Raw genomic sequence first — 23,512 nt, 5'->3', positions numbered from 1 at the left:
TATGTTACACAGTATTGTTTTGTTCGTACAGTAAAATGCGTTACACAGTTAAGATAACGTTTTAAAACGTAGTTAAACTAACATTTTGAAGCAATATAAAAACAACACCCATTTTCAATGCCACTGTGCTTATAAAAAGTCATAGAATAGTTGTTATTCAGAGAAATAACACTGACCGTGTAGGCTTTTAATTTCATAAAACTTTATTTACACATCTGTGTCATTACAACAGAATGCAGCAGCACTCACCTTAACGTTTTCTATAAATCTCTTATCCTGCACGATTTTAACATAAACATTGCAAATAACATCAGAAGAAACAATTCATTTACGTACACATATCCTAAAAAATTATTTTGTGTGACTAATACGCTGTAAACCTGGTGAATTTAGATCATGATTTTGAAAGTAAGACAATGACGCCCACTACCAAGATGGCGGTTCGAACTCTGGGATGGCTTCACCTCTCGCTGTTACATTAAGCGTTTTATTCGCAATCCATTTATATAGATCACTGGGATTAACTGATGAAGGGTTATAGGCAACCCTTTCAGACACACATTGCTTGTTCCAACGACAAAGGTTCCCGACTTGTCCGCTTTACCTGAAAACTGATGGCAAACTGTACAAAACATTGCAATGTTTCTTTCATCGTGTTTTACCCAAGTGAATGTCTGCTTCCAAGATGTTAAATAATTAAGTTTTCATTTGGCCTCCTAACTATCATCTTAAAATCTCTTTGCTCTACCAGCTGACGTAACACGCGACACACGCAACAGTGTCCACAACAACCAATAAGGTAGGAGAGAAGTTGACATCCGTGGGACTTAAAATGTGTCTCGATGGTAACATTGCATAAGAATGAAATATATTTCCTGTTTGTTTGTATGTAGTGACTGAGGGCCAAGCACTGGGCCGATCGTGTCTCTCATGCTGGCCACGGGCCATCGGGCAGTCTTTTATGTTGAGTCCTGAATCAGAATAAAATATTCAACAGGCCCGTGATAAAACTTAAAATACCCACAGAGCAATGTTTGAGGTAATACAGTGTTTGAGCTCTAATACAGTATGTATGACTATAAAACCTGAATGAGCAACTCGAATCAAACTCATGTACTCGTGCACAAATTCTTGTAACCATAGTGACATGTAAATATATCAACAAAGTATTATTTTACAATGGAGGCAGTGCTAAGGCGTTATTTATTGTGCAATCTTTCCCATAAAAACAACGCAACACTCATTTGCGTATATTACACAAGAACACTTGTTGTTGCATGTTGACATCTATGAATACTTATGTGAAATGTAAAATATCACATTATAAGCGAGATATGAAGCAGATTGCCGACATCTCCGATGAGTCTACATTAACACAGTGACAGAGATTGAGTATGTGACACAAACAACTAGTTGTCCTATACAATTCTGTTAACACGAGACTTCTCCGTAATTGCGGAGACTGCGGTTATCCATCCCTGATCTGTGAGGTAATGTGACCTGGGACTTTACTTACCGCACATGATGTTTTTCTGTGTCTGTGCAAGTTCCGTCAAGGCAAACAAACCAGCGCGACTTTACTTGTTACTTTCACTTTCATGAGACGAGTATGTGCGCTTAATCTGCTTAGACTTTAACAGCAAATAAGGTGACTATAAATTGTAAATCACAATATGCCACAGCGGTTAGTGATTTGAACGTGTTACCAGTAGGGCTGTCACAGTTATGAAATTTGGCTGACGGTTAATTGTCTAATAAATTGTGGCGATTAATTGCCTGTTTTATTGCGTTGACATTTAATTCTCATAATTTTTTTTGTTTGTTCATGAAATAATTTTCACACTTCTGTGATTATTTAAATTAAATCTTTTGCAAGGTTTACCTGGCAGTAAATATTAATACACATAACACATACTTAAAAGTAATTATTTAATTAATATATCTTTCAAAATCTGAAAATACTTCATAAGAAATAAGCACAATAAAGTGTCTGAAAAATATCTGAAAATAATTCCTTACTGGAATCGCTGTTTTGAAAATGTATGTTTTACCTGGCAGTTCATATTACTTAGTTAGTTTTGCAGCATTTCTTTAAATTGTAGTAGTCTGTTGGGCCTGTCCTAATCCACCGTATTGAATGGCTTTGCAATGTATCGCATTACAATGTCAGTTAAGGAGCGCCATCTGATACGGTCTCATTTATACAGGCGCTGCAGCTCCCCCTTGTGTTTTTTAAAGAGATGGGCAATCATTGCGGTGATCTGAAATCATCACGATACGATCAAACAATCGCGGTGAGACGATTATTTAATTGTTGTGACAACTCTAGTTACCACTATAGGTGAACATGATTGCCGTAATTTTATTCACTGCGACCCTGTTGCAGACCCCCCTTCACCCCAATTTTCAAAAACTCATCGGAACTGAATGAATCACAAGAATGATATGAAGAGTTTGGTTCCAAAACGCAATAAATCCATTTTGACAAATTTCGGTAAAAACCTGTTTTCTATACCAAGAAAGTGACGAGATGAAAACCACTATTTACTGTTAGAAACTTTCACATAGAATCTTTAGGTTAAAAAAACATAAAAAATTCAAATCCATAACTTGATTTTCAAATAATTATTTTCCACAAAATACAATAAATCCATAAGTTTTTTAATAAATAAATAAATCTATTGAATCAATATATAAATGTGCATTAATCTTTGCCATTTTATATTCACTTAGTTGAACAGTTGTACACATTGGTTAAAAAAATAAACATTAATGACATTAATAAAAACACTTACTTTGTCATATTAAGATCATTGTCATTGCTGCGGTTATACTTGACGTCATCGCTTAACATTTTTCACAGCGATCATCTGTAAAATGTTTTGGTCCTGCTCGATTTTTGTTGACTTTGAGTAAAATTATGGAAAGTTTTTCATAAGATCCCCTGGGGTCAATGTGTTAGCATGAGAAACTTGATGCTTTCGGGAAAACAAGCACACGTCTCCCGAGTACCTCTCGCGTAAATTATTAGATGTTGATGGCTTACATTTCTTTACCGTCACAGAAGACCATCACAGGTTAACAATGCCATTAAAGTATTCTTTTGTTTTTGTTTGTTTGTTGATCACAAAGTATGAAGTAGCTGCCATTGCGCTGCCATTGTTTGTTTACATTGCGTGGAATGGTGCGCTGTAATTTGTGGAGTGGATTTATTGCGTTCTGTAGAAATCGCGTTTTGGGACAAAAGGGAGAAAATATGACAGAATAACACGGCAGATATTGGATTTTGCGCAAAATTAAGAATTTACTTTTAAATACTGACCTGATATAATACTGATTCTGGCAGTAACTCATTTTTTTTTTCAAATATGGCGTTTATCGCGTTTTGGAACCAAACTCTTCATATATTTTCCATCAAAATTGTGAATTTCACTTTAAAGGTGACAAGTTTGCATCTCTGCAATACAGTGTGAGACAATTACATCTTTAGCCACGTTAACGCTACAATGTGCCAACAAACATATTTATCACTTGGGTAAAATTTACCAGTTAGTCAGTGGTCGTGGGCGGGGCTTTATCAATGTAATGTCACATTGACAAGAGAATCAAAACAGCATGGTTACGAGACTGCTTTGGTTTAATGGGGATTAAAAAGGGTTGTTGTGTTCACACACAGCCAACATACATTTATGTCCAAACATCTTGTAAAAGTGGATTTTGCATAATATTTAATGAGTAATGTAACATTAGGGTAGATGTGGAAAGACTACATGTTCCACCAAGAAACACAAATTCAAATGTTATTATTGTGTTCACTGAACAGAGCTGAAGGAAATGAATTGTATTCTGAATGGTGCTTAAGCAGAATGAGTTATATGTCCAAGTTTAATACTTAGGGTAATTTAAAATCCTTAAGCAAGCGCAATAAAAACAAGGTCATCTGCATTACAGGTTTCAGCCTCCCCCTGCCATCATTCAGACAAAATAAGAAAGAAACAGCATTGGTTGGGCGCAGATCTCAGAGCAGTTAAGCAGGACAATATTTTACATTTATGCATTGGGCAGGTGCTTTTATCCAAATGGACGTACAGTGCATCCAAAATGCACTCTTTTGAGTGTTCCCCAAGGATCGAATCCATTTCCATCGTGATGCAATACTCTACCAATTACACAAACACTAAAAGTTAAAAACATCACAATGTTTACACTTGAATACAAATGGCTTAGTTGGCATTATGTATCCCATGTTAATGCGCATCTGAATGCATTTTTAATATAATTTCAAGTCCATCAGAATAAAGCTCGTCTCCTGGTTCACCCAGAATAAGTTTTGGTGTCACCTATGACCCCTACAGGTCCTGAGCACTTGGTACTCTAAACCCAATCCCATAAGAGACTTTGAGTGGTCCAGCCCTGCTCGCCGCATAGAGAGAGTGTTCAACTGCAAAAAAGACTTTAAAGCAAGAGACGAAAGACAGGCTGGAATGAAGTCCATGAGGAATGAAGCATAAACCCATCCACACGTATTCAGTAATGCAAGGCTTTGAATCAAAGTTGGTGCAAAACGAAGCAATGCGAGGCAGCGGGAATCATTTTGCCCTGTGACTGCCGTAACCAGAACGATAAATTGGGCATTGCTCCAAAACCACTTAATCTTTCTGTAACATCAATGAACCAGAAAGGATGACTGGAAGAAGGGATAAAAGGCGAAAGGGTTTACGCAATGCACTGACAGGGAGATAGGGATTGATGGAAGGCCACATCACGGGGATCGTCTAGACTCGGGTCTCAAGATGTCAGCGGTGACTGATGTGTGCCGACCATGGATGCCATGCTCATCTGCATGTCATCACTACCTTTAAAATGTGTTTGGCAAGCCGCAGGACTAAATTTATATGCGACCGACCATTAAACAGAACGTTTAGTTTACAGCTGTGCCTAACCTCACTTCTTATTCCTGTTTTGTATTGCATGTCTTGACCTTTTTAGCAACTCTAAAAAGAAACCTTCACACTCTGGTTGGGTGCACCAAAGCAGCACGGGGTTACAAGCGCTAGTGAAGAATCTATTAACCCTGCACAGTTTGATTTAGTACAGAGGGTTGAGAGGTTACACATGAGTTCACCCAAAAATTAATTCTGTCATCACCCTAAAGTCATTTTAAACAGAGCTTAAATTCCTCTATGCAGCACAAATAGAGAAAAGTCAGTTTTAATACTAATGCTGCTGCTCTTTAACATACAGTGAAAGAGAAAGGGAATGTATGCGATTAAGCTCCAAAAGAACATAAAAGCAGCCCAAATGCTTTTTTTTTTTGATTGATTATATGGCAAAGTCCACACATAGACAGTTATTTTTATAAACATAAAGGGTTTTTCCCTCATTCGTTAAAAATCTCAATAAAAAAAATCTTCGTTAAAAAACTGGTATTAGTTCATTTTCCAGCCAGCATTTATTGGGATTTTCACAAAAAGCATTCCAGGATTTTTTTTCTATAAATACATAAAATTAAAGAACAGACCCTCTGCTCTCAAACAAACAAAACCGAAAAAAAAAACATTTGAAGAGTTTCGTTGCAAAACGAGATAACCACCGTTTTTTTAATTGTTCAGAAATCTAGTTTTTTGGTTGTGCATTCCAATTAATTTCAATGCAACTGCAGTTGGTTTGTTTTGATTTAAACCTTCATAACTTAAAAAATACAGCTAAGTAGCAACATAAAACAAAATAATAACATGATAACATAATATTAAACATGTTTTGACAAAAATTTTAAAAAATGGATTCATCTCGTTTTGCAACGAAACTCTTCATTTGTTCTTTATTTGTTCTTTTTATAACCTCTTAAATATGGGTAGGTTTCTTCAAAAATACAAAATTTTGAGCAAAAAGCTGAAATGATTGCATTATTGTAAAGCAATTTTGTTAGAGATCAGATTCAGAGCAATTATTAAAACATACACAGAGTTTAAAATTAGTAAAATTAGTTTTTGCTTTAGATTTTTATAAATTGATTGATCTAGTGGATACTAGTGGAATTACAGATTACTGTAAAAACTCTTCAGGAAAGCGTCATTGCACTGAAAAAATGAATCATTCAATTTACTCAATTTTTTAAGTTAAGTGGTCGCAATCTATTTATTTAAGCTACATTTAGACAAAAATTTTTAAAAACAAAACAAAACAAAAAACTTTTGTTTAAATGTAGCTTAAATAAATTGACTGCGACCACTTACCTAAAAATTTGAGTAAATTAAATGATTCATTTTTTTCAGTGTGGCAGAGAAATGTTTTCTCTTAATTGACGAGATAACTCGTCAATGGCAGGGAAAGAGTTAAGCACTGTCAAGAGCATGCCAAACCAACACATGCCGATATATCCCAAACCGTAAAGCCAAGCCTAAAAACAAAAAGAAAAGGAGAGAGAGCGCCATTGTCACCGTCATATTTATCCAGGAATCCTGGTGATGTCACTGCAGGTGACAATCCAGTTTCACCGGCTACACGACAATGCTGCAACCGGAGCTTCTAAAAAATCTTTACCCAGGCAGTTAAAACTTTGCTTTTAGTCACCAGTAGGGATGTCAAATTATGCATTTTCCCATATTCGATGATCATTTAAATTAACGATTAATCAATCGAATAATCGTTAACAGTAATAGTGCAATAAGCCATTACAGCAGTGGCATATAGCCAATGACATAAAAGTGTGCATAAAAACGCCAGCTTCCTCACGCGAATTAAAAGATTTTATTTTGTCTAAATAATATGCTAGTGGGATTGTAAAATGAGTCAATGTAGTTGGTGTTTTGATAAAAATCATCAATTTAATCTCGTAACGAAATATAAGGACTAATAGACAGTAAACTCCGCCTCATAACGGGAACTCCGCACAGTCGCATGCATCCATGACAAAATAAAAGTTTCATTATCATTAAGTGTTATTTTTCTAGTTGTTCACCTGTCTTTCTGAGTCGTCGATACACCGCTTGTTGTAATTATATCCAAGAAGCACACGAAAGGGCACTTTTCCCGTCGTTACCTCAGCTTTAGACCTGCGGCGTACTTTCAGCAAAGATGCTTATGTTTGAAGACTTCAACCTTCCATTAGAAAACCCGCAACAGTGTTTAGCGTGTAGCGCCTCAGCCAGTCATGATGATGATCAATGATATATGTTGCAGGAGTTCAGAGTGTAACGACAGTCAGTTACAGTTTACACTTAACAGTTTCTTGCCAGAATTTAAGTTTTTCATTTTAATCTGTTTATTAAAAACGGCTTCTGGTCTCCTTCCCTGTGTAAAGCAGCGTTAGCAGCGCTGCTATGCTAATCTTGCAGGCTGCCCTGAAGAGGGTCTTTGCTTTCAGTATCCTAACTGTTTAGATTTTCGGCATCGGACCCTCTCAGATCCTCTGCGGATGCAATTTTGTTATGTTAGCAGCCAGCCTCGTCTCGAATGAGGACAAAAAGCCCAAGTGAGTGTTTGGCATCGAGCATCATTGTGATCATGGCTAGTTTTACTTCTTCGCGCTTGGTTAGTTTTTTCACCAGCTGTGTATGTGCTTTGCGCAGGCGCCGGACACACGTGCTTGCTTTTTCAACAATCGTTAAGTTTTATCGATTTAATTCTTATCGACAATTAATCGAAGATCGATTAATTGTTAACATCCCTAGTCACCAGATACTGCGTTTGCATGTGGATTAGGGATGCTCATATTGACCAATTAGCAGAAGGGAAAAATGTATGACTGCAGGGCTCAACGCAAAAAAAAATTCTACTGGCCCGGTCGGGCCAGTGGTTCAGGTTTTCACTTGCCCTGCCAAAATTTTCACTGGCCCCACAAAAAATATTTTTGTGTCACATATTAAAAAAAATAATTCAAACGTCAAAAAATATTTTACACATTGTATTCATCATTAGCCTTTCATGGCTATGGTCTCAGATATTAGAGCATAAAAACTGCACAAAACATAATTCATAAAAGAAATCTTGTTGCAAGAACGTTAACTAACCCATATTACTAAAACAGTGTTTATACAGTGTTGTTTATTTTCTGCCAGCACGCTAATAAAGTGGATTGCCTTAATCTTAGTTAGCATCTCTTTCCAAAGAACCTCAAAGATAGTGTCTGTGAATCTAGAATTATAAATATTTAGAAAATGTTATAATAGATCAAAATCAAACAAACAGAGGTATGGCAAAAATATACTGCATATATTTCCATGCAGTTCTATCCGTTTTAACAAATAGTGGAGCATTTAGTGGACTTAATTCTTTAATGCCAGCTGATTTTTTTAAGTTGCCAGCCAGCGCCAGCATTTTTTATGATTTTCACAAAAGTTTAATGCTGACCCCTCTGCTTTCAATCAAAATACAGTTTTATCCCATCTTTATTTTTATTCATCACCTCTAGAATATGGGTTGGTTTTAAGGACGTTTGTTAGAGATCAGATAATATCAGTGAATGCTCCAGTGTTTCATAAGTTGGGTAAGCACGCCACCTATTGGGTAATAGCGGAAATATAGATTGCCTTTAATTCATCATTTGTGGGGAAAGAGTTAACTATTAGTAAAGACGTTAAACCAAATGTTTCTTACCTCGGACATGCAATATCTGTGTAGTACTGAGATCCCACATGAACTCTGTTTTTATTTTTTTAAGCAAGTCAATACGTTTGAATGACACAATGGCTGCACATTCTTGATGACGTGATATATGCTGTGTTGATATGTCTGTCAATGCGCTGAAAATTCTCCTCATTCATACGTCTCGTTCATATGATGAAGTAGACCAGATGAAGCGTTATCAGACTTTTCTCATGGGCTTCGACGTTTTGTTTGCGGTAGTTGCTGGTCATAACGAAAAAGGATCCCGACTTGTCTGCTATACCTGGAAATTGACAGAAAACTGGTCGAAACATCGCATCGTTTCTTTTGTCGTGTTTTATCTAAGTAAAGGTATGCTTCCGAGATGCTTAAAAAAGTTTACGTTTGGCCTTATAATCGGGCGCCGACGCCTCCGCCATCTTAACGTATCTTGCTCTACCAGCTGAGTATCAAGCAAAACACGCAACAGTCACCACAACAACCAAGAAGGTAAGAGAAACTTTATGATATTGCTAAGAAGTTTACGTTCGCGCCGCTTAAAATGCGTCTCGATGGTAACATTGCGTAAGAGTACATACAGACAAATAGCCGCAGACTGAAAATATATTTTAGTGACTGAGGGTGAAGCACTGGCCCGATCGGGCAAGTGACAATAGGATTTACTGGCCCGAGCTTCTCTCACACTGGCCCCGGGCAACCGGGCAGTCCCTTATGTCGAGCCCTGGACTGATAATATAAAAAAAATATTTGTTAACACACAGTGCGTGTCGACACGTGCCTACAGCAGGGTTCCCGAACCTTAGTAAACTTCAAATTTACGGATGTTTTAAGGACTTTACAGGTCCAATAACCACAAATTCAAGGACTAAATATGGGGACACAATTCAAGAGAGAGCAAGGTTACATTGTGTTATCTTTTAAGATACATGTTACAGTTCCCTTTCGAGGGAACTCAGGCTGCGTCACTGCGGTGACACTTTGGGGACACCTCCAGGGGTAAGTACGTCTGAATGTGTATTTCAAATTCAACCAATGGTGAGGCTTAACAACAAAGACAGGGTGACGCGGGAGTCAGGAAGTATATCGTTATCTGAAATATTTCCAAAGACTGCGTTACAAGGAAGCAGGAAGTATGTCAAGAGAGACGCAGCGTCTCGTTCCCTTGTCAGGGAACAACAGTTACATACGTAACCACAGACGTTGTCATGTGTCAAACACAACTATGCAAAAAAGCATGTTGGTATGAATCAACATTCGCATACAGAAGATATAAGCATTTAAAGCGAACAGTTTAGCACGTGTGCTTAAAAAGTCTAGGATTTTTATGATATTATCGTACACTACACAGGGAATAATATGGAATTTTCCAGAAAACTTCTTGCATAAAATAGATTCAAGCACTTTTAATGACCTGTATCTATGTATGTATACTTTCAAAAACTTCCCAGGGCCTTGATCCCCCCCCAGATTCACAAACTTTCAAAGATTTCAAGGACCCGTGGGAACCCTGCTACGGACATCTTGCCACTTTTCTATCCTTAACTTTTTAATGTTCTGTAAATGACGCAAATGAGGGGGTGAATTTTTTCGTAACTCATCCGTTTAAATTATAGTAAACCTTAAAGTTTTGCATAATTAAGAGCGTGGTCACTTAAAGCAACACTAAAGAGTTTTTGCTCTTTGCTCCCCCTCAGGGTTTATACAGGAATCCTTAAGTTAAATTTACTACTTTTTACTACCTTTTTTACTACCTTCAGAATATTTTTTAAAACCATCACGACACTGAATTGCAAGTGTTAATCAGCGACCTTTCTATTATTTACACAGATTTTGACATATATAACATACAAAAAAGAATTAAAGTGAAAACAATTCTTCTGACTGAAATATTTTTCAGGCCAAGTCATATTCCTTTACCTAACACTTTATGTAGGAGAGACCAATAGCATTTTAAGGGGAGATTTTTTTGCCATAAATTCCATATTGAAGTCTCATGTGGCATATAGGAAGCTGTAGTTTGCAGGGCATTTCAGATTAAGGCGAAACAGCTAAATAACTCACTATACTGTATAAAAAGAAAACATGAATATCACCACCTTTAATGAATCTTTTATTAATTATTTATTAATTGTAAATGTATTTATTTTAGCATTTACTAATAATTTTTTAATCAAAGTTGAAACTGTTAACATTAATGAATGCACCATGAACCACCGTCAATTACTGTAATGACATAAACAAGAATTAATTAATGATTATATACTCTATATTTTTCATTGTTTGTTTATGTTATATAATGCATTTACTAATGTGAGCAAATACAACTTTTTCATATCATATTATTCAGTACACATAAACGAATAATCCAGGGTCTGTTCTGTTCACACAACAGCTTACAGTTACAGCTCTAATACAGTAAGGTTATGTGTATGAATATAAACCCTGAACGAGTAACTCGAGTCAAACTCGTGTAGAATTCGCACAGGATGTCTGTAACCATAGTGACAGTTGTAAATTGAATGACTGTACATTTATCAACAAATTATTATGTTACAATAGAGGCAGCGCTGATGTGCTATTTTATGCGCAATGGTTCTGCTGTTTACTTTCTCCTAAGACCTAAATGGTCGTGTTTATATGAGGATGTTTGCAAAGACGGGATTTTTGAGGCATATGTGTTGTTTAAGGCCAATAAAGCGGCAAAAATACGTACGTTACAACACAAGCTCAATGAGAAACGAATGCGCGGCTAGCGCGAGCCCTCCTGCGACACAGAAATGTTTGAATGGCTTAAAATCGCTTATTTTTAAACGGCTGTGCTTAAATATATGTACAATGTTACGTTTTTGTGACCAGTGACCACACGCAAATGCAACTGCAAGAACCGACAGGTGGATGACATCAAAGTCCCGCGAGAGCATTTCGGAAGCAGTCTCCTCTTATGATTCCTCGTCAATCGCTCTCAAGGGATTTGGATGTCATCTGCCTTTTGGTTGTTGTGGCGCCACATGAAGTTTACCCACGAGTTAAACAAACCCGTTGTACCAGCCACTGGCTATATCAGCATAGCATTAAAAAGCGTGCCACGGATGATCAGTAACGTGAGAAATCATTTACCCCCAAAATACAGGACCCTTTACGTTAGTCATACTGTGTAAAGACACGCAATTACCTGTATGGTTTTCTTAGCCCACGAACTGAAAGGCTTGCCAATCTTCATCATTTCGCTAAGCCAAGTCAATCGTCTTTTACACCTTTATCGATCTTCAAAACATCGGAGCCTTTCTGCATTATAAGTTTGACCATGCTAGCTAAAATCAACTTTTACCTCAGCTTAACGTGATACAGTCAGAAAACCCGGAGTGGATCCGGTCCGTAGTGATTACCGAACGCTTACAGCGGATAGAGGAACGTGATTCGGCTCCACTCCAGGCTTTGATCACATCCCAGAGACGAAAGATCTTTGATTATTTGCCCAGATATGCAGGTGATTTGAACTAATTTCCAGGCATCATAACATTACAAAAGGCAATCGAAAATTTACTACCTCGTCAGATGACGCTTACTACTTTTTACTACTTTTTACTGGCCTTAATTTGGCATAATTTAATTTACTACCTTTTACTACCTTTTACAACCCCGCGGAAACCCTGCCCCTACAGGTTGTAAGTGGAATTGTCCATTACCACTGTCGTAAATAATTTAGCCTACTGCAGCAAAGCTGGCTCTGATTGGATTGTAGGTCTGCCGTAAAGCAAGTTTTGTAGTTTTCACTACAGGACCGCGACACGACGGTTGGAAACTTCTTTAGTGCAGTTTTGGCCGATAGAGGGCTGCAAAGCGAATGTGAAAGTGCCGTTCACCCTGCTTCGAGTGGATGAACGACTGAAACTTTTTTGGAAACGTTATTTTAAGGTAAAAAAACTCTTTAGAGTTGCTTTAAGTGACAGTGATGAACTCCCACTGCTGTCACTATAATTGAGCTAGGCGGGCGTGGTTTCAGCAACTCTTCACAAACCTATGGGTGATGTCACAGACACTACGTCCATTTTTTTACAGTCTATGGTGCTGCCCTGACAATCTGGTAAAGCAATCTTTGCACAAACAGAAAGCAAACTTTTTAAATTGGATCCTGCTTGAGAAGTGGCCACTGTGGTACATAAAAAAGAGACAATCCTCCCTCATTGGATTAATCCTCTGGACTTGCATGCTCTTTGAAAATGTAATGTTGACTGAAAATTAGATAATGTATGAAGGGTGGTTCTGTTGTTGATATGTTGCTGCTGTTTGCACGTTCAAATTAAATAAAATGTTTGTATTGTTTTTACTGGATCACAGACAACCGTCAACTGTGTTTAAACTCAAATGACAATTTAATATGAAAATCTTATCAGTTTACGGTTAATGTTCGATTAACACGCTGCAGTCGGGAAAATTAACTGAAATGAACATCCCTAGTGCGAACAAATATTGAAAATACCAGTGTAAGTGTGGACCAAGCGTGCCGCACAAGCCCTGAAAAGTGAAGCCAAAACGTCTCGATCGCCCCCCAGTGACCGGTCCCAGTATAGGTCATAAAGCTCGCCACCCCATGTTATTCAATGGGACTTGAGACCAACTAAAAAAATGAATTACACTTCAATTATCTTTTTTCCAAAGCTGGTTTCTGTCATTTACTGTAGTTTTTATCACGCTGATGTAAATTCAAATGTTTGTTTTTAAAATAGGTTTGTGTTTAGTTAGTTATTTAATGATATAAAAACGGTGGTGTCACGTCATGATTGACAGCTGTGAAATCGTGTGATATGCGCATTCTACGAGAGCGAGGGCGGGGTTTTGACTTCGCGCCTTCCCTTCCTGCTCACTACTGCGCATGACTGGTCCCGAAATCGCTATTGCGCAGACTCAAGACCCAAGATGTCAGCGCCATATCAGGACACTGGCGGCTTCACTTTTCACCAATGGAAGAGAGCGAACAGGCTTCGTCCATCTTTTTTACAGTCTATGGTGTGGACAAGGCCTTGAGTGTGGCAACACTCACATCAAATCTGGTTTGAGGTGGCTTTACCAGCCATATGTGAATATAAGCTTGGGTCGAGCCACATGGAGATATTTTGTGGTATTTTTTGGGCTCTGTCCCGATTCACTGTCAACAGCAGAGTGGACATCTCACCAAAAATGAAAATCCCTTGGGTTGGAAAAATGTACATAATATTTCCTTTAACACACTTTTCCTAAGGTTTCACTTACTTGGGCTCAGATAAAATGGAGATGACACACTTCTGCTGAGGTCCGACATTCGTCCAGTTCTTCGCTAGAGCTACTATGGCCCCAGCGTCCAACAGCCCGTATCCGTAAGAATGGCTCACTGTAGGAGACAAAGAAATCAATACTGTTGAAGTAACCGGAGTCAGTTTAAAAAGCCTATAACAAGATTGACATTATAAGTAAAGAGGTGAATTAAATCGGTTGATATCTTGAGCTCTTTGTTGATTGGTGCAGCCAACGATAATGTTATTGATCGCATCAAAGAGCTGGAACGCAAAAGACAAACTAGAAAAGCAAGAGAAGAAGACGGACGCAATGAAAAGCAACGAGATGGGCTTTCACCTCGACGGCCCACTCCATTTGTCTTCCAGTCATTGGTGGAGAGGTGAGAAGGGTTGGACGTCCTCACGACCAGATGCTGCATGTCTCTCCAGGTTAAGTTCTTACTGCAGAGACAAAACACATTCAGAGTGTTAGCACGCGCAGTACACGGGGTGATGAAACACAAATCTAGTTGTCGTGGTTTATTGCGCCGTAAGATAATCTCACCTGACCTTTCATAAAGGTCACAAATAGCTACAGGTACAGTCATAAAGGTTATAATGTTGCAGGCGAATTAATTTAAACTGATACAAATGCAAAGGCCACGTGCGGCATATATTTTATCAAAATGAGAATCTGAAGGTTAATTTCAGTCTGACTGACCCGAGACGCAAAAAATGTAGCAATCTAGCCATCGACCACTTTTTTTGGAAAGCCTCGGGAAACTGGAAGCTCAGATGAAGAAGCCTGACCTTGCTTGAGGACAAGTCAAACTTGGACGAGTTGGCAGACTTACTTGGCCTCCAGTGCGAGGGCGATGATTCCAGCGGCCAGAGGGGCCGAGGCGGAGGTGCCTGTGTGGGAGTCTGTGCACTTCTGCCTGAGGTCTGTAGTGATCTGAAAGCAAATATGAAGCACAATAATTTTTCCACAATGCAATGTCCAAAATCCCGAATGAGTATTTTAAACAAGATTCATGTTGTTAATAATGTTGGCTAAAGTAAGGGTAAAGCCCTAAAGTCCACGCATGCATACAGTGTGTGTGACGCAAATTTGGCCACACATGCAACTATATGCGCAACACCAGAATTTTGTAATCATCCGTTGTACGCGTAGGGCACGCATACAGGAGTATTTAGGCCAGGAGCGGTTTTGCAATTTGTCACAATGCGTATGCGTTAGGGATGCCACAATTCTCAATATAATATTGAACCGTTCAGTTCGACCCCCACGGTCCAATACGCGCATGTGAATTGCAGTTGTTCGGTTTATCCATCAAAATCTGTCTGTTTTATATTCCCTGCACTTCGGTTACTGTGTGCGCACCCGCATGATCTGCACGCTGGGATATCAAATTTAAAGCCTACGGTTTTGCAATTTGTCACAATGCGTACACTGTAAAACCTAAAAGTGAACTCAACTCAAACCATTTAAGTAAACCGATTGCATTGGTTTTAAAACACATACATTTGAGTACTGTGAACTTAAACAAATTGAGTCATATGCAGTTATGCACTTATATTTAAGTTCACACTACTTAAATATAAGTGCATAATTTCACATGAGTCAAGTTCACAGTACTTACATTTATGTGTTTTAAAACTTAAATGCCCTAATGCAACCGGTTTACTTAAATGGTTTGAGCTAAGTGAACTGTTAGGTTTTACAGTGATGCATTAGGGATGCTACAATTCTCAATATAATATTGAACTGTTCGGTTCGACCCCCACGGTCCAATACGCGCATGTGAATTGCGGTTGTTCGGTTTATCCATCCAAATCTGTTTTATATTCCCTACACTTCGGTTACTGTGTGCGCACCCGCGTGATCTGCACGCTGGGATATAAAATTTAAAGCCTACGGTTTTGCAATTTGTCACAATGCGTATGCGTTAGGGATGCCACAATTCTCAATATAATATTGAACCGTTCGATTCGACCCCCACGGTCCAATACGCGCAAGAGGCAGCACCACTGTCTTTTAAATCTGTGGTGTGGATTAATTATTTGCGCGAGTAGATTACATTCAACATCAATGTAAAGATGCGTGAGTGGGGCAATGCGAATGATACAAATTGGCCTTTGTTATTGGCGCAAACACGCGTTATTTGCCTCAGACATGTCTTCCGCGCAAGTTGAAAAAGTTTAAATTAAGAAGAAAATTCGTATGATGCTAAGGTAAATCCCACAAGTAATCTTGATTGAGGAACGCATTTTTGGTTTCTACACAGCATAAAATGATGTTGGACTTAACAGTAGTGCAGTAAGGTATAGCCTTCATTTACAATGTAAACGAACTATACTTCAGGCTTAACGGATAATAATGTTTGCTAAAGCAAGGCACGTTGAAGGTAAAGCCTGTAGTATAGTCCTGTTACCCTTGCGTATGCATACTGTAAGCACACAGCTGGATTTATTTAACATTTTGTGCTTTGTATGGGTAGGCCGCACATGCACAATTTGTGATGCAAATTTCATTATCACGTGTGCACTGTAGACACACCGCCAGCAATTTGTAGCAATGCGCATGTGTCGAACGTCTGTGTACGCAAACAAGTAAATTAACTATATTCTGCGTGTACATTTGTGTAAAAAACGACTCTTAACAAAATTAACAGCATTAAACCTCATCTAGCAAAGTTTGTGCTATGGCTGTGAATGAGATTGCTAATGCCAAGAAATGCGCTATTACGTATATGCAAGACTTGACTTTCAGCAGGTGGGTGAAAGAACCGGTGAAAAAATCCCACAGACATACATTTAAAGGAGATAGTTCAATCCAGCCCTAATAACAATTCACTGGCACCGACCCACAACACCCTTCGAAAAGTGTAAAAACAAGTCATTTGCTTTCTGCTCAGCGAGTGAGTTTAGCGGTTAAGTGCTGGTTATTTCTGACACTTGAGGTTAATATTGTAACGCTTGGGGTCACACAGACAGTAAAGACAAGAAAGAGAGAGAGTCGACTGAAAATATATGAGGGGTGATGACTGACACTTAACAGAGAGAGGCATCATGGGATTGCTACGACTTAGACCCCCTTGCGTGAGACTAACTGCTAAAAATGGGAGTGCTGGAATAATGGTGCGGAGGGAGTGAATGCCGGATAATTCGGCACACTTGAAAATGGATCTTTGGAGAGCGCAATCTCTGCTAGCAGGGAAGAGTGGGTATATCCAGGCACTGAAGCACCTTAAATCCATCTTTTATTGTATAATCTAGTGTCTTTGTGTTGAACGCTGGTGAATGGATGACTCCATCAGGCAATGTCAGCTATGAAAACAATATTTGGAAGGGTGCCTCGGTCGACATCGTCGTGGGTGAAGAAACAAAGCAAAAAAGCACAAAGAAAATGCGGAAATGTGGTTATGTTCACAGAGATACGTTTGTCTCTGGCAACACATTTTCTGTAGAAAACGAATGCATGCGAAATTCCAGCCATGATGTCAGGAAGGTGCAAGTGGTTGCCAGGAAGTCGTCATGCGGTTGCTAAGGCATTTCTATAAGGTTGTCCAAATTGTATGTATATAGTTGGTGTCTGTAGTATGCTTTTTAATACTTAGTGGTTTGTGGAGATCATCCTAAGCAGAAACAAACATAACTATCAGGGGTTGTGCACACCAAAACTTTTAAACGCTGCTGAAAACGCTTGGAGGACACTGACTGACAGCTGTTTTTTCAGCTGAGTGACGGCTTTCTTCAGCCGAGTGCTTTGGTCGCTGTGATACTTGAGCTGTGAGCCGGTTGGTTGTTGTGATACTTGTCCTGCCCCTCCTCCAATGTGATTGGACGGCCATGTAAAAACTGACATTGACGAGCTGAGCTTTTCACCTAAAGTTCAATCTCTTTTAACTCTCGACGCTCAGTGCTAAACGCTGAAAAACCACCAAGCGAGTCGGTTTTCAGCACAGAAAAAACCTGCTAGCTGCTGGCTTATTTGAAAAACGCAGAGCTTTCATTGGAAACAATTGAAAACATGCATTGACCGCGGGCGTAAAAGCTTTGGTGTGCATGCCCCCTCGTGCTTTACTTGGCTGACACAACCGAAAAAAAGTTGCATCCCGATAAAGAGAAGTCAGTGGGTCTTATTCACTAAGCATGTATACATACAAATTTGTGTGAAATTTGCTTCGGTTTTTCATACAAATGTATGCAATATTTTTTTGTTATGCCTCAGTTGGGATCATTTAGTGCCCTTTGAAGTGGCTTTGAAACGGTAAACTGTTGAGGTCCAGAAAGACATGAACATCTTGATTCGGAATGATTAGGATTTTTTTATGAAAGTGAAATATTTCTTTAACTTAAGATGTTTGGTCACTCTGAGGTCCACTTTTGTAGGATTACATTTGCTATGCCACTTCTTCCACTTTAAATCTAAACTTAAGACTTCTTTCTTTAACAAAGCATTCACATAACTCATCTGGGTAATATACTGTTGCCGCAATAGCTAGCCTGTCTGGAACCGAGCATATATTAAAACACAACATTGTGTGACACTTGCATTACATGCGAACGGCCCCTACGCTAATAGGATTTTGTTTCTCTCTCCCTGTCTTGTCCTTGAACCCGAGGACATTGAGACGAACAGATCCAGTTCCGGCTGCCGTGGAGGTCAACACACCACTGATCTACTGGCCTCCCTTCAACGTGATGCCCAGCCGATGCCTGACCAACGACCAACGACGGAACCCATTTAAAGGAATATTCCATTTTCTTAAAAGAAAAATCCAGATAATTTACTCACCACCATGTCATCCAAAATGTTGATGTCTTTATTTGTTCAGTCAAGAAGAAATTATGTTTTTTGAGGAAAACATTGCAGGATTTCTCTCATCCCAATGGACTCCAACAGAGCCCAACATTCAATACCTAACACTTTTTTTCAACGGAGTTTCAAAGGTCCACAAACAATCCCAAACGAGGCATAAGTGTCTTATCTAGCGAAACGATTGTCATTTTTGACAAGAAAAATAAAAAATATGCTCTTTTAAAACATAACTTTTCGCCTAGGTCCGGTCCAGCACAACCTAACGCAAATGCGTAGTGACGTAGGGAGGTCACGTGTTACATATATAAAACACAAATTTGCGGACCATTGTAAACAATAAACTGACACAAAGACATCAATTAGTATCAGTTGGCATACAACAATGTAGGAACGGTCCTCTTTCAACACATTTGTAAACACTGGGGCGGAGTTTCGCGTTCGTCCTCTGTGAAAATGGAATATTCCTTTAATCTCCTTCTCCGTTTATATATATATATATATATATATATATATATATATATATATAATATTATATATATATATATATATATAATATATATATATATAATATTATATATATATATATATATATATATATATATATATATAAACATAATAGGTTCTGTCGGTGGTCGTATATATATATATATATATATATATATATATATATATATATATATATATATATATATATATATATATATATATATATATATATATATATATATATAATATATATATATATAATATTATATATATATATATATATATATATATATATAAACATAATAGGTTCTGTCGGTGGTCGTATATATATATATATATATATATATATATATATATATATATATATATATATATATATATATATATATATATATATATATATAATATATATATATATAATATTATATATATATATATATATATATATATATATAAACATAATAGGTTCTGTCGGTGGTCGTATATATATATATATATATATATATATATATATATATATATATATATATATATATATATATATATATATATATATATATATATATATATATATATATATATATATATATATATATATATATATATATATATATATATATCTCCCAAGGGTTTTTTCCCCTCCTATGACTTTTTTTCTCCCAGGCTGGGTCAGGAGTCAGCCGGGGAGTCAGCCAACATTGGCTTAACTTAGCACCCTCTTGTATACGAGACATTATTGATACTTTTTTACCAAGTTGTCTCCAACGATGACATGTTTGTCTAGTGAAGGCTACCGTAGCTTCTCTATGTGTTTCAAAAGCAAGGGTGAGCACTGGACTGAGCCGTTGGTTGCAATTCACAACATCACCACTAGATGCTGCTAAAATTTACACACTGCATCTTTAAAATAGTAATAACACGCCAACTGACATCTATTAAAAACTTTATATTTTTACGAGCCAATTGAAATATTACGTCAAACTATGTACTGCTTGAATATTGTTTAATATTATACTTAAAGTGCACCTATTTCATTTCTAAAAAACAATGCTATTTTGTGTATTTGGATAATACAATGTGTTTGTGTGGTTGATATATATCCCAAGGGTTTTTTCCCCTCTTAGGACTTTTTTTCTCCCAGGCTGGGTCAGGAGTCAGCCGGGGAGTCAGCCGACATTGGCTTAACTTAGCACCCTCTTGTATACGAGACATAATTGATACGCTCGCTTGTAAAGTTTATTCATAGCCGCTGTATTTTGCTACTTATATTGTCTGTTGATTTTTCTGTGTTTTCCCCTGCTTCTATTAATGTAAAGCTGCTTTGAAACAATTACCAATTGTGAAAAGCCGTATATACAGGGTTTATACAGAAATCCTTAAGTTAAATTTACTACTTTTTACTACCTTTTTTACTACCTTCAGAATATTTTTTAAAACCATCACGAAACTGAATTGCAAGTGTTAATCAGCGACCTTTCTATTATTTACACAGATTTTGACATATATAACATACAAAAAAAGAATTAAAGTGAAAAAATTCTTCTGACTGAAATATTTTTCAGGCCAAGTCATATTCCTTTACCTAACACTATGTAGGCGAGACCAATAGCATTTTAAGGGGAGATTTTAATAAATTCCGTATTGAAGTCTCATGTGGCATATAGGTAGCTGTAGTTTGCAGGGCATTTCAGATTAAGGCGAAACAGCTAAATAACTCACTACCGGTATACTGTATAAAAAGAAAACATGAATATCACCACCTTTAATGAATCTTTTATTAATTATTTATTAATTGTAAATGTATTTATTTTAGCATTTACTAATCATTTTTTAATCAAAGTTGAAACTGTTAACATTAGTGAATGCACCATGAACCACCGTCAATTACTGTAATGACATAAACAAGAATTAATTAATGATTATATACTCGATATTTTTCATTGTTTGTTCATGTTATATAATGCATTTACTAATGTGAACAAATACAACTTTTTAATATCATATTATTCAGTACACATAAACAAATAATCCAGAGTCAGTTCTGTTCACACAACAGTTTACAGTCACAGCTCTAATACAGTAACGTTATGTGTATGAATATAAACCCTGAACGAGTAACTCGAGTCAAACTCGTGTAGAATTCACACAGGATGTCTGTAACCATAGTGACAGTTGTAAATTGAATGACTGTACATTTATCAACAAAATATTATGTTACAATAGAGGCAGCGCTGATGTGCTAGTTTATGCGCAATGTTTCTGCTGTTTACTTTCTCCTTAGACCTAAATGGTCGTGTTTATATGAGGATATTTGCAAAGGCGGGATTTTTGACGTATGTGTGTTATTTAAGGCCAATAAAGCGGCAAAAATACGTACAACACATGCTCAATGAGAAACGAATGTGCGGCTAGCGTGCTCCTCTGACACAGAAACAGCGGACGCACTGTTGTTTGTGTTTGAATGGCTTAAAATCACTTGTTTTTAAACTGCTGTGCTTAAATATATGTACAAATGTTACGTTTTTGTGACCACAGCAAATGCAACTGCAAGAACCGACAGGTGGATGACATCAAAGTCCCGCGAGAGCATTTCGGAAGCAGTCTCCTCTTATCCTCGTCAATCGCTCTAACAGGATTTGGATGTCATCTGCCTTTTGGTTCTTGTGGATCCACATGAAGTTTACCCACGAGTTAAACAAACCCGTTGTACCAGCCACTGGCTATATCAGCATAGCATTAAAAAGCGTGCCGCGGATGATCAGTAACGTGAGAAATCATTTACCCCCAAAAAATACAGGACCCCTTACGTTAGTCATACTGTGCAAAGACACGCAATTACCTGTTTGGTTGTCTTATCCCACGAACTGAAAGGCTTGCCAATCTTCATTATTTCGCTAAGCCAAGTCAATCGTCTTTTACACCTTTATCGATCTTCAAAACATCGGAGCCTTCCCGCAATATAAGTTTGACCATGCTAGCTGAAAAAGTTTTACCTCAGCTTATCGTGATACAGTCAGAAAACCCGGAGTGGATCCGGTCCGTAGTGATTACAGAACGCTTACAGCGGAGAGAGGAACGTGATTAGGCTCCACTCCAGGCTTTGATCACATCCCAGAGACGAAAGATCTTTGATTATTTGCCCAGATATGCAGGTGATTTGAAGTAATTTCCAGGCAGGCATCATAACATTACAAAAGGCAATCGAAAATTTACTACCTGGTCAGATGACGCTTACTACTTTTTACTACTTTTTACTGGCCTTAATTTGGCATAATTTAATTTACTACCTTTTACTACCTTTTACAACCCCGCGGAAACCCTGATATAAATAAAATTTTATTGAACTAAAGGATAACTAGGGTGTTGATTTTCTAGAGAGACACTCACGATCTGTTTCTCAGTGAGACCTCCACTGCTGTAGGTTGTGGCGAGTGTAGATGAACAGGCCTCGCTGTACCACGGCACGTTGCCGTTTTGCGTGCTGCTGCTGATCGACAGCGTGTAGATGCTGTTGGTGTAGCCGTCGCAATTACAGCTGTCCTTCTCCCGTCCGCCGTTCCCCGAGGCCCACACGAAGATGGAGCCACGTCCACCACGACCCTAGAAATAAAAAAACACTTTCAGATATACCAATTCTTCATGTTAGACGTATCTAACAGATGCAATACTCAAAACAACTGGAAAACATTTTCAAAGCATCACAGACCACTGAACCGCTATTACTTTAAAAAAGATGCTTTGCTTGTGGGACCAGTCATTTATCATGTGTTTTCATGGGAAAATAAAAGTCCCAAACAGTGACGGGCTTCTCAGACGAACCGCAGTAAAGCAAACTGTCAGAAACGATAATGAGCTTGTGAAAAATGCGCGCACCACATTAACAAGGCGCGTCTGAACGACCACGTGATAGACATTTCACAATTCTGCCACGATGAAAAGGCCAGCAGTGCAAATAATTTGATACAGATGCTGCTTGCCTGTTAGCTTTGATCGTTTGATTTCTTTGTGCTGTACCTTACAAATTCAACAATATGGCAAATAAATGCCTGCGGGAAGAGATGGCGTGCTGAGAAAGCGTCTGCGGCGCAAAGTTTGGCTCGCTCTTTGAGAGTTTGCTCTCTGTTAGTGAACACCTGCTTGATTGTGTGAAGCATTCAGAGAGGGTGTTTACATAGAGCAGACGCACATTTGCATTGGCTTTCTCTATGCAACACGGAGCTTGTTTCCCAAACAAATCTGACTGCTGGCACACGCCGCGCTCAGGATTTGGACCCAATAAAATATGGCTGGAAAAAGTTGATAAATAAATGGGGTAAAACCGGGCTGATAATGTAACATGCTG

The 23,512-nt window shown here is 37.9% G+C and overlaps 1 protein-coding gene across 1 annotated transcript in view; it reads right to left on the bottom strand.

Annotated features, from left to right (window-relative positions):
* Positions 1–23,512, bottom strand: part of furina (furin (paired basic amino acid cleaving enzyme) a) — a 168,380-nt gene that overhangs the window by 21,787 nt on the left and 123,081 nt on the right. Inside the window, exons 8-11 of the mRNA XM_073859236.1 lie at positions 22,558–22,770; positions 14,714–14,814; positions 14,218–14,321; positions 13,858–13,975 (exon numbers count right to left, since the gene is read on the bottom strand). Coding sequence (XP_073715337.1) covers positions 13,858–13,975; positions 14,218–14,321; positions 14,714–14,814; positions 22,558–22,770 — 536 coding nt within the window. The remainder of the gene's footprint in view (positions 1–13,857; positions 13,976–14,217; positions 14,322–14,713; positions 14,815–22,557; positions 22,771–23,512) is intronic.

Source organism: Misgurnus anguillicaudatus, chromosome 21 (genome assembly GCF_027580225.2).
Source record: "Misgurnus anguillicaudatus chromosome 21, ASM2758022v2, whole genome shotgun sequence".
Classification (NCBI taxonomy): Eukaryota; Metazoa; Chordata; class Actinopteri; order Cypriniformes; family Cobitidae; genus Misgurnus; species Misgurnus anguillicaudatus.
Note: the sequence above shows the minus strand (reverse complement) of the source record. Positions and strands in the feature narration are given on the sequence as shown.